At 58.4% G+C, this 11,603-nt stretch overlaps 5 protein-coding genes across 6 annotated transcripts; 2 read left to right on the forward strand and 3 right to left on the reverse strand.

The window, feature by feature from the left end:
• Positions 1-24: 24 nt before the first annotated feature.
• On the forward strand, positions 25-1,070 carry SDRG_13854 (Clp protease). Its single transcript, XM_008619953.1, has 5 exons — positions 25-336; positions 387-524; positions 576-724; positions 769-841; positions 883-1,070. The coding sequence occupies exons 1-5, from the start codon at positions 103-105 to the stop codon at positions 979-981; spliced, it is 693 nt and encodes a 230-aa protein (XP_008618175.1). The 5' UTR covers positions 25-102; the 3' UTR covers positions 982-1,070.
• Positions 991-7,090, reverse strand: SDRG_13855. Of its 2 annotated transcripts, XM_008619954.1 has the most exons (12): positions 6,664-7,090; positions 6,424-6,614; positions 5,976-6,379; positions 5,542-5,931; positions 5,090-5,491; positions 4,126-5,044; positions 3,615-4,074; positions 3,210-3,565; positions 2,756-3,161; positions 2,456-2,708; positions 1,797-2,404; positions 991-1,752 (listed from the first exon to the last, which is right to left on the reverse strand). In XM_008619954.1, exons 1-12 carry the CDS (start codon positions 7,085-7,087, stop codon positions 1,022-1,024), a joined length of 5,544 nt encoding a protein of 1,847 aa, XP_008618176.1. In that variant the 5' UTR covers positions 7,088-7,090; the 3' UTR covers positions 991-1,021. The 2 variants fall into 2 exon arrangements, with proteins under 2 accessions (XP_008618176.1, XP_008618177.1); XM_008619955.1 differs by having other exon boundaries at positions 6,424-7,090.
• Positions 7,091-7,159: 69 nt separating this feature from the next.
• Positions 7,160-9,126, reverse strand: SDRG_13856 (hypothetical protein). Its single transcript, XM_008619956.1, has 5 exons — positions 8,256-9,126; positions 8,088-8,205; positions 7,949-8,029; positions 7,828-7,899; positions 7,160-7,778 (listed from the first exon to the last, which is right to left on the reverse strand). Exons 1-5 carry the CDS (start codon positions 9,101-9,103, stop codon positions 7,260-7,262), a joined length of 1,638 nt encoding a protein of 545 aa, XP_008618178.1. The 5' UTR covers positions 9,104-9,126; the 3' UTR covers positions 7,160-7,259.
• Positions 9,127-9,689: 563 nt separating this feature from the next.
• SDRG_13857 (ubiquitin-conjugating enzyme E2 M) lies at positions 9,690-10,718 on the forward strand. The gene is made up of 5 exons (XM_008619957.1): positions 9,690-9,734; positions 9,783-10,045; positions 10,096-10,238; positions 10,284-10,325; positions 10,368-10,718. Exons 2-5 carry the CDS (start codon positions 9,835-9,837, stop codon positions 10,620-10,622), a joined length of 651 nt encoding a protein of 216 aa, XP_008618179.1. The 5' UTR covers positions 9,690-9,734; positions 9,783-9,834; the 3' UTR covers positions 10,623-10,718.
• A 284-nt stretch (positions 10,719-11,002) lies between these two features.
• On the reverse strand, positions 11,003-11,350 carry SDRG_13858 (hypothetical protein; the record flags this gene model as incomplete). Its single annotated transcript, XM_008619958.1, has 1 exon — positions 11,003-11,350. The coding sequence occupies one exon, from the start codon at positions 11,348-11,350 to the stop codon at positions 11,003-11,005; it is 348 nt and encodes a 115-aa protein (XP_008618180.1).
• Between the last annotated feature and the right edge of the window lie 253 nt (positions 11,351-11,603).

Consider the following 11,603-nt stretch of genomic DNA (forward strand, 5'->3'; position numbering starts at 1 on the left):
GAGGCTCATGGGACTCGGAAGCGACCCGCGTGCTCCAGAAAGGCGCACCATATCCGGAAGAAGCCGGTGTCGGTTTTGGATCGCACACTTGAGTTCTTGCAGATGCACGGCCTACGATCGACGAGCCAACGCGTGCTTCGCGGCGCCAAGACTTTCATGTCCTTCGGCAGCCCGACGGGCAGCGTCGTGCCCATGGTGCTCGAGCAAAGCCCCCGGGGCGAGCGTGTCTACGATATCTACTCGCGTCTCCTCAAGGAGCGCATCATCTTTCTTCACGGTCCCGTGAACGACCACACGGCCTGCTTGATCACGGCCCAGCTGCTCTACCTCGAAAGCGTAAACTGCCAAGAGGCAGTAAGATTACGGCTCCGACATTGGGCGCGTAGGAGCATCCGGAGAAGGACGTGTGCATGTACATCAACAGCCCTGGCGGCGTCGTCACAGCGGGCCTCGCAATCTATGACACGATGCAGTACATTCAACCTCGCGTCCGCACACTCTGCATCGGACAAGCTGCGTCCATGGTGTTGCTTCTTTCACCGTCGTTTGTCCACCAATGTAGCTTTGTCGTGTAGGGCGCCCTACTGCTCGCTGGTGGCGCACCCGGCTGCCGCTCGGCGCTGCCCAACTCGCGCATCATGATTCACCAACCATCAGGTGGCGCTCAGGGCATGGCGAGCGACATTGCCATCCAAGCCGAAGAAATTTTGAAAACCCGAGCTCGGTGCGCCCTGGCCATTTGCAGTGCAGAATGCAACTATTTCGTAGCTTGAACACGCTGTACGCGCACCACTCGAACCAACACGTTGGCGTCATCGAGCAGGCGATGGACCGCGACAAGGTAAGCACCTCTTCCCGGTCACGTACTTTGATCGCGACTAGTTTATGGACCCCGACGCTGCGATCCGGTTCGGACTCATCGACACGATCTTGCAGCAGCGTAAGCGCCCCGTCGACCACGCCCACGAGCGCGTTGCGTGAAGAATACAACTGTGAAACGTTTTATGTGTTATGGCGTTGCTTATTCATGGGGCGTCTTTGCTTGGGCCAGGAGGCCCCGAAGACTGAGGAGGTCAACGTCGCCAGAGTCAAATCCAAGCACGACTGTGTCGTCCTCGACAAAGACGCGCCGGATGATGAGGCGGCTACGCTGACGCGCAACTACGACACCAGAATCCAAAATCGAGTACAAATAGAACTGCGACTCGGTGCAAAGCAGCACAAGCGGCGGGCACGTGTGCTTACGGGGAACGTGCACGGCTTGCACGAAACGAACCGTTGCCGATGGTAGCGAGAATACACTCAGAAGCACGCCGTTGACGTCGACAGCAATGACGTCAACGCCTTCCCGCGTCTCGGACACGACCACGATATACGACTCGGGTGCGAGAATCGACGCGCTTGTCAAATGCAATGCCCGCCCGACGTTGGCGGCTACGTCGAAGCTTCGGAGCCACTTAGTCGCGTGGAGCGCAAAGAGTTGCACGAGGCCCGAGACCGTGGTCACAACAGCCAAGTCGACGTCCAGATTGACAGCCACGTTGGTTGCAGAAACGTCGCCGACGCCCAGCGTGCGATATGGGCGAACGATGGGAGGTACGCGGGGTGGGAGGTGCGTGTGTGGTGTCCAGAGAGACGACCAGAGTGCAGACCACTTGGTCGTCGAGGATGTTGGCGCTTCAGACGGCGAAACGGTGACTGTCGGAAAGAGCAACTCAAGGAGCACGGATTTGGTCCACACCTGCAAGACCCCTAAACACACCACGTTGAGTTCATATTGTGGGCACAAGAGCAACCGTGGCAATCAATCCAGATGCAAGCACCGCTGGACGTGGCGGCGCATGCCATGGGCTGGCCAGTGCGAAGAAACGCGGCGTTTGATGGTGCCACCACGACGCGTCCCGAGTCGATGTCAACGCCGTAAACGGCGAGACCGTGCGTGATGTCAAGCAGCACGAAATAGCGACCTGGGCAGTGGGCTGGACCCACGTCCAAGACGATAGTCGGTGCACACGGCAGCGAAAGATGACTAGACATGACGAGGACGTCCGTGTCATCGAGGCGCTGCGATACAGTTCCGTCGTCCGAGACGACACACCCTTTCGCGTTGAGTACCCACGCAATGGGCGACGGCGTCATCACGCGCGTGAGCGCCATTGCGGACGAAGCCGCAATTTGGCAGACAAAGCCGCGCGTCGGGTGCGGGGACGAAAATACTTGGGGTGGCGTCTGGCCAAAGTACTGCATCTGCGTCGTCGCGGGATCCTGGTCTTGCGCCGCGAACGGACCAAAGTCCAGCGGCACGGGCGGCGCGTGCTCGGCGTAGGTAAGATGGAAGAAGACGTTGTTCGCAGCCCACGCAGCCGCGCCCGAGTTCTGATAGCCAAAGATGAGGTCGATCCACCTATTGTTTGCCGGCTTCAACCTGACGTGGACACAAATGTAGCAGACTTACGGTGCAATGTCGGCAGCTTCAAGATCGTGTCGTAGCTTGGCAAGAAACGCCATTGGCGTCGAGTCGTTCGGCAGGACAACGTCACCGACGACAGTGCCGTTCTGGCGCATACCGAGGGGTGACGGCGACGTGTAGACGCCAGGATGATAGAATAGCTCTGGCACTAGCTCCTTGACGTCGGACGACGTGAGACAGTTGGTCCACGCTTCCGTGACCGAGTGAAAAAGCCGGTCTGCGTGGTCCAGTTTCCCTCCTACGGCTAGTGCTGGCACAAACAATAGAATTGCTCAATGTACACACCTTGAAGGTCCTTGGCGTACTGGGTGAACGGACGCAACCGTACAAGGAAGTAGAGGACCGAGCCCGTCGTCGAGTAGTGGGACCCAAAGAGAAACGGCGGCGGCGCATCGTCCAGCTCGGACGCCAGGGCAGACGCTCGTGCCTGGCATTGCGCGAGTCGACTCGGATTAAGCGCGCCGATCGGCACGTGCAGCGGCCGTGGCGCACCAGCCACCGTTGGCTCAGAAACCCACGGCGCGACAAAGTACTGGTTCAAGTCATTGTACGTGCGTCCGGCCGCCGTGTTGACGAGCATGAGGTACTCCAGGTTCGAGATGCACTGGGACTGCCATCGACTCGTGGCCTCCATTGCCTCCAGATAGGCTCTCGGGGATGGCAAGGTTGGCTTTCTGAGCAGCGTCGACAGCTACTCAGCGCATCAGAGTATTCATGACGGAGAATACAAGGTAAGTACGCGAGTCAAGTCGGCCGGTACCAAATGTACTGCGCGTTGCACGAGACTTGCCAAGGCTAGCGGACGCGACGCTTCGTAGCACAGCGTACAGAGACGTTCCGACTCGAAGACTACCAGCCACGGCGCTCTCGGCGACCACCAAAAGATCTCGATGGCGACGCCAGCTTGAAGGAGGTAGCGGCGTCCCAGCGCGTACTTGATCTCGTCAATGCCGGCCAACTTTCGTGAGCTCGACTCATGGGGCGCAAAGACGAAATGCGACGACGAGATCTCAAACCTGCCCGAAATATTGCCTCTGGCGCGAAGTACGAGCGCATTCGCAACAAAGACCGAGTTGCCGGACGGAGTGGGGTCCCCTACAGCAAGTTATTTGCGATTGCGAGTGGTGTCCATCGTCGTGCGTACTTGTGACTTTCGCTGTCGCACGCGCTCGGAGCCGGGCCGAGTGCTGCCAGAGCTCCGTTGACGATCCGAGGGCCTCTGATAAGCTCTCAAAATGACGAGGTTGAGCCGTTGGCGACTCGTCAACGTGCTCGCGACATGGGGCGAGACGGGGACGCAATCGTGCAAGTCCAAACTCAGCTTTGTCAACGCGGTAGCACGGCACCAAGGCGTCCGTCTGCCACAAGGAATGCGACATGCTCACCCGCTTCAGCACCCGCCGAATGCACGCTGTGTCACCGACGGCCCGGCCAGCGTCATTATAGGGCACCGGGTCATTTGGCAGTGTAGGTGGTGTCCAGGGGGCCTCATCTTCATTTCCGTCTTCGACGACATTTGCCGATTTCGATGTGACCGAACAAAGCGGCGCGATTGCTGCTTCAAAAGCCGGCCCACGCACGATCGCATCGATTTGCTGCCGAACCTATTGAAAGCGTCACATGTAAGTAAAAAGGAAGTACAATGGCGGTCGCACCGAGGGCGAGAGGTCGCCGACGTCGGGGATCTGTCGAGCGAGGTGTGGCGGCAGCATATAGATGAGGCACTGGACCTTCTCAGCCGCCTGCGGGTGCTGCGCAAGCGTCGCGAGCAGCAGACACTTGAGAGCTATTGCTTCGGGTACGTCCATCTCGAGCCACGAGCCTTGGACCAGTAGCAAGTCTCGACGGTACGGATCACCGCCGGGGACACCACATTTCGGACACTCGTGGTCTAGTCCGAGGTACCGGCACGCCCCACAATATACAAAGTCATCCGCAGTGTATGCCATCTCCTCAAGCGCGAGTACCCAGCCGGTAATACGTCGGAGAAAGCTCCAGTCCGTGACGGGCAGAGCCATGAGCGCTCGCCAAAGCGGCAGCAGCGACAAGACCCATGCGGGTGTATTGTCGAGCGTTGAGGCCGCGGCTAGAAACGCCGCAGCGTGCTTGGGCGGGCACATATCGCGGACTAGCGCGACCACGGATCGAACAATGCCAATTCGAGCGCACGCAGTCAATGCCTGATCGAGAAATGAAGTTGCGTCAACCTGGGCACTGAGCGCGTGCCCAATGCAGTGGCCGAGCAGCCGCGCCGTGCCATCGAGGACCGCAAGCCACTCTGCATCGCGGTCCCGCACAGACAAGCCGACGCGCGCGACATGCTGGACCATTGTGATGGGTGACGAATGCCATCGCGAGAGTCGAGCGATGAGAGCGTCGGGGTTGGCGACGAGGAGGCCGATGCACTGTCGCTTGCAGCGCAGCGATGTCGATCGAATTGCGCACTCCAACAGAAGCGCAGGGTCTCGCAGTGACGCGAGCTCCGCCACGACTGGCATCGAATCGTCCAACACGACGCAGCGATCGGCGAGCGCGGAGACCGAGGCTCTGCGCAAATGGTGGTCTCGGGCGTATCTACGTAAAACACTATAAGAGGCGACAGACACAAGTGTTTCGTACGCCGCGAGCACACGCAATGCAGCGACGCGGGTCGACTTCAAGTGCGCGGCGCCAACGTGCTCAATCCACAAGTCACATTTATGGTCGATGTCGCAAGAGGCGCTTTCCGAGGCCAGCACGCGCTGGGCCCACCATGTAAGCACGTCGACGTTGCCGTGCTGCTTATCTTGAACTAAGTGCACGTGAAGCGCGTCCAGCGCAGACTCTGCGTGAGTCGGTGACCGGAACAGGACGCGATCCACGATGCGCAGTACTTGCTCTCGCAACGACGCGCTGGCCGAGAAGCGCGTCAAGGTGTCGTACCAAAAGCGCATCTGTGGAATGTTCTCGATCGCCATCAAGCCCACGCACGCGTCGAGGTGAGCGAGGTAAAGCGTTTGCAAGTCGATGGAGCATCGGCACCTGAGGCGTTGTGAGGCAAGAGCTCCAAGGATCATCATCGTATTTCATACCACTGGCGGCTCGACAGCACGACTTGGAGCCACGGCGTGAGGTCCGATTGCGCTGGCAACGTCGCTGCTCGGACGACAAGGGTGGTCGTGGCCTCAAACACGGCGCGAATGAGCGTAGCGGACAAGTGCTGCGAGTGGAGCCAGTGGCGCGCCCATAGATGGCCAAAAGTACCGAGGCTCGGGTTGTGCTGGAACGGAACGAGCGCCTCGTCGGCCGTCGCTGCGTCATTGCAGATTGCACGACAGATAAAGAGGAGCATCGGCGTACGGTCCCATTCCTTGTCGGACTCTCGAGCTGTTGGTTGTTCGGGCGCGGCGATTGTACGCTCGAAGAAGGGCGTTAGCGACCAAAGAACACCACCGCTCGAGCGCAAGACGTCAAGCACGTGCCTACAAATCAGTGACGTGTCCGAGATTTGAAACGAGCGGCCTACGTAAATGTCCAAAGGGCAACGCCGGGGGCGTCAACGGAAGTTCTTCGTGCAAAACGTGTGTTCTGCCCGTTCTCGGCCCAATTCGTGACGCTCGTCGAGTCGTAGGCCTCGTAGGCTGCGTCAAGCACGACGTATGACCGTGTCGGCGAAATCAATCGCATGGTGGCGACCCGGCCTTGCAATGGCACCGCCGACACCGCTGGGTTCAAAGAGGCCGCAACGCTCAACGAGTGCTTCGATGCAGCGGGCCAGGGTAGGGCCTCTGCGACGTCGACGACATTGCCATTGACACGACACGTGAGGAAGCCGTCAGAAAGCTCCAAGGCAATGAGGTTCCATCGATCACTGATCTCAACGTCGATCTGTCGCGACGAACATGTTGCGACGCTCCACGTCGAGCAGATCTAATCCCAAATCACGCGATTGGTAGGACAGAGATCTTGTGTACCAGTGATTGGCCCGAAATGGCAAGGTCCAAGCCGCAACCTGACGCGTCGTTGCGCCAGCTCCATAACGTCATCTTGGCGCCTTCGATTGGATCGACGCACACGCTTACGTCCAACTCAAAGCAGTCGCCATGATGGCACGTCATAGGAAAGCACAGTCCGGAGTGCCGACCAAAAAAGCTCCACGCCCGAACTACACAAGAAACAAACTGACGGCGAGGCCTATCGGGAAGTGAATTGACCTGGCTGAGTCGGCAGGTCCATGAGAGACGCAAGCCACATCCATGGCGCTGCAGCTCTCGTCGAGTGGGCCAAAGTGAAGACGACGCGAAGCGCGTCGGCGTTGATCGCGTCGCGAAACACCGTGCTCAGGTGTCGCATCACGGCATCACCGTCCGTCGTGGACAGCCAGTGCGTTGAGATTGATCGTGTCAAGGACGCATTGCGGGCAACATGGCTGCATCGCAGCAACGGCAACCACGCGCGTGGCTCGGCGAGGTGCGTCGCGACCCAATGAGGCATGGCCTCGATGAGCTCGCTGCTGCTGCTGCAATAGCAGAAGTCGAGAAGAAGCTGTACGTCCGGCGTCTGAAGCTCTTCCCACTCGTCCGACGACGCCACGGACCTGCGTAATCTGCCCGACGTCATGCTGTCGTCAACTGCCATGGGGATCTTGCCACGTCCCGATTGGACGGAGCCTTATCCGGCTTTTTTACCGGTTAAGCACCGAGACGCTGACACAACTGACCGCAACAAGGTGTTTGATTCAACGTTTCATAATACTGTACTATAAGGGTGGGAGTGGTGCCCTTAGTACTAGTACTGCACAAGGAGTGCCTTAGCCGAACACAATGGAGGACTCGCCAGCGCCGTGCTGCTGCTTCTTGCCAGCAAACTTGGGTTGGAAGTCGCCCTTGGGCTTGGACGTGTTCTCGACATAGCCAGAGGTCTCGAAGCCGCTGGCGTTGATGCCTTGCGCAGCCAGGTTGGCGTTGATCGCAGCCTTGTCGGTCGCCGAGATGCCAATGTCGTTCTTGACCTCCTCGACTGTCTGCGTCCCGTCCGGGTGCGTCACGAGGACGCGGCGGCACGTCGAGTTGGCGCACCAGCCCTCGCCGCCAGAAATGTGCCACGCATTGCGGATCATGAGCTCAAAGTAGTCGTCGTCATCAATGGACGCGCTAACGTTGGCGTAGTACCGAATGAACTCGTCGGGCGTCACTTTCCCGTCCTTCTCGCCACCGTCAAACGTGTCGAGAAAGTCGCGGAAGATCTCGTTCTTCGTCTTGCGCCCAGAGATGACGTCCGGGTGCTGATCGGCATTGTACTTGGCGACAATATCGTCGAGCTCGACAATCTACAGGGATACAATTGAGATCGACATTTTGCATGCTGCAACAATGCACCCCGTTGCCGTTAGCATCGATGACCGTGAAGGCGAGAAGCACCATTTGCTTCCGGCGCTCGTTCAACTCGCCCTAGAAACACGTTGAGCTCTCCGAGCGACAGGAAACGTTGCAATCGTACACGAAGGCCGACGAGGAACTCGTCATAGCTGAGGTTGCCCGACTTGTCGTCGTCGAAAAACTCGAACAAATCGGTGATTTCCTACGACACACAACATGCGCGACTAAGCCATAGCCCAGCAAAGGACTGTGCTTGGCACCTTATCGGTGAGGTTCATGGCGTGTTCGGCAATAGCCTTCTTGAACTCGTTAATGTCGAGCGTCTTGCTGCCATCGTCGTCAATGATGCGGAACTTGCGGCCCAAGCCGACAATACCGCTACACATAAACACTCCATGAGTGACGAACATACTATAGAAGGAACGAACCGAGCGCCGTGTTCATAGAGAGTCTGGCGAAGTGCGGCAAGGGTATCGGTGACGGCGCGAGGCGCGTTCTTCACGGCCTTCGAGACAGCGTTGCCCGTGCTGACAACCTTATCCGTCTTCTTAACCACCTTAGGCGCAGCGTGGTGGTTGCCGTTTGGGATTTCATTGCCACGGAAGGGGTGCGACACGAAGCCACCAAGATGCACGAGACCTTCGATGCTGTGGGCGAAGTCAACACCCCAGCCGCTCTTGGCCTTGACAGACGCAACGCGCGGCTCACCAATGAAAAGCGCGCGAACGATCGGCTTGACGGTGGCGATGCTGATCTGGATGAGAGCTTGCGTCACGGTCGTGGCCGTCGACTGAAACAGCGCATCGGCCGCGTTGAGGAAGCCAAAGCACACGACGGCGTCAAAACCGCCGTTGAGAGCAAGCTTGTTGGCAGCATACGGGAGATCTTCGAGCGACGGCACGGCGACGACTTCGTGGAAGACGTCAGGCGTAAGCTCCTTGAGAAAGTTGGCGACGAACTCGTCGACAAGAGCGTCATCAGCCTTGGTCTTGACGACCGCGACGCGGACGGAGACAGCAATACGCGATGTAGTCGATGCAACTTCCGAGGGAGGCGCGGATGCCGCAACGACGGGCACGGGGGCCGGCGGGGCACCAAAGGGCGAGCTCTCGCTCGTGGTGTTGGAGGCGCTGGCGCGGGGGTTAAACTTCGCCTTCGGTGGCGACGGAGGCGTATTGTCGTTGAAGCTCCAGCTGGAGTTGCCACCAGGAGGCGCGTGAAGTCGCGTGGACGGGCGCTTGAGCTCGCCCATATCGGCGCTCGTCAATGTGCTCATGAGGCTGCTTGGTTGTCTTCGAAATATAAAGTCCGCAAGATCTCCCTCCTCCTCCGGCACTTGATGCGAAACCTCTCACATTCTATACTTTGGGCTGTGAGACATCAAAAGCCAGAGGTCGTGAGGTGTAAAAACGACCCCACGTACCTTGTCTTCGCGCTGCCTGTAGCGCCTTTGTTGTCGGCCCTGGTGCGGTTGGGTACCTCTTGCTCGTGCTCTCTATGATCGCACCCAATACATTCATCCGGCACACTAGTACCCACCGGGCGCAGGATATTGGATATTCAAGCTCATGCGCGCCTCAATTTAAATATATTGTATATTCTTCGGAATCCCCCATGGGAATCCCCTGTTGCCTTCAATGCAGTGCATCATGATTCCCTTCCATTCCAGGAAGCTGCGATGCAAGAGACTACATGTATAGTAATGCAGTATTCCCTTGCTTTGATTATTCACCTTCCTCGAAGCAGCGTACGGCCAGCTCCACGAGCTATTCCACACCTGGCGAAGCATCCTGATTACTTGCGGCTCGCGTGGCGCGGCTTCGCTTGCTGGCGTGTTCCTTTGGCGCGGCTTAGATTTCGGCTGCGCAATATAAAGATCGCGATGCCCAATTCCATACAAATACGAGGTGATATAATTCTGGACGCCTGTCTCGCCGAACGACTGACGTTTCCAGGACCAATTATAAAATATTTTCATTTCTCGAATCGGGCGACGGACGGACGACCATGATCAAGTTGAAGGCCCGCCAGCAGGAGAAGAAAAAGGAAGAGGAAGCGGCTGCTGCCGCCGCAGCTGAGCACGTGGCCTCTGGCGCCCCCGAGCCCGATGAGTCGGAGGCCAAGGCCAAGGTGTCCATCTTCGGTATCGGCCGCGGGAAGCGCACGGCCAAGCCCAAGGAGAAGAAACGGACGCCTGGCGAGATTCGCATCCAGAAAGGTACTTCACGCATTGCATCCTGCGACCTCGGGAATCTTACATGCGCACAGACATTGCCGAGCTCGATGGCGGGTCTGCAGCTGTCGTGAGCTTCCCGGACCCGAACGACCTCACGACCTTCGACGTCAAGGTGGCAGTCGACACGGGCCTCTGGACCGGCGCCACGTATCACTTCACGTTCAAGATTCCTGCGGTAAGTTCTCTCAGATCTGCGGAGAAGAATCTCATGTCGTTTTAGCTGTACCCGCACGAACCGCCGAAAGTGCGCTGCGAGACCAAGGTACGGACATTCGTGAGATCGCGTGCGCTCACATCTTCGTAGATCTACCACCCGAACATCGATCTTGAAGGCCACGTGTGCTTGAACATCCTCCGCGACGACTGGAAGCCTGTGCTCGACATCAACGCCGTTATTTATGGCCTCATCTACCTTTTTTACGAGCCCAACCCGGACGACCCGCTGAACAAGGAAGCCGCCGAGATTTTCCGCAACGATCCGCGCCGATTCCAAGACCTCGTGACACGCTCGCTCCGCGGCCAGACTGTCCAGGGACAGCAGTTTGAGCGTCTTGTGTAACCTCGACTTGTCGAGAACAATGGATGACGATGGCGAGCAAATGCAGTTCACACTCTTCGTAGCTTACACAACATGGTCCTAGTACCGACGCGTGCCGTTTCTACAATGGGACGCAAGCGACCGTAGTGGGGACACACTGGGCAAAGTACGCGTTCTGGCGCTTGCACGCCCATCCCATCGTTGAGCCGCAGACACTGTCGTCAAGCCAGCCGTCACCACCACACTGCTCGTAGCCCACCTTGTCAGGGCGGCAAACAGTATCCAAGCAGGTCGCTCCTTGTGTGCAACGCTCACCGTGGTCGCAGTGCGCCCAAAATCCGACGCATGTACCATGGCGGGGCACTTCCTCCGTGTGCGTCGGCTCTGGCGCCGGTGTCTTCTTAGTGCACTTCGGTCGCTTCGTGGATGGGATCGTCGCGTCCGGCGTCGTCGGTTGCGTTGTCTCGGACACCGAAGTCGTCGCTGTGGTCGTTGTTGGGGTCGCGCCTACGTGCGATGGCGGACGTGGCATCTCGGTGCACGGCGTTGGCGTCTTCGTTTTTGTCGAGCAGATCTTTCGCGTTGGCGTCGGCGTCGGCGGCACAGTTGCTGGTGCAGGGGTCTTTGGAGAGCACTTTTTGTGTGTCGACGTATTGGTCGGCACGGGTGTGGGTGTCTTGGGCACACAGCGATGTTTCGGCGGCACGGGTGTCGTTCTGTTCGTGATCACGGATGGCTTCGGCGAGCATTTCTTTTTGGGGGAAGGACTTGTGCTGTTGACTTGCGCCGTTGGTGGTGGTGTCTGCGGCGGTAAGAGCGAAGGTGCGTAGCTGCCGATGGCAGACGATCCTCCTTTGGAGCTGGCGATTGCCGCCGTTCCACACAAGACAAGGACCTTGATGACCGACAGTAGCAGCATGGCAATGATCTAAAAGTGGGGTTCATTGCGAATAAATCTGCCTCCAGATCGGGCAAGCTAGCATGGCTTGTATCAATGATGGC

This window comes from Saprolegnia diclina, assembly GCF_000281045.1.
Source record: "Saprolegnia diclina VS20 unplaced genomic scaffold supercont1.63, whole genome shotgun sequence".
NCBI classification, from domain to species: domain Eukaryota; phylum Oomycota; class Saprolegniomycetes; order Saprolegniales; family Saprolegniaceae; genus Saprolegnia; species Saprolegnia diclina.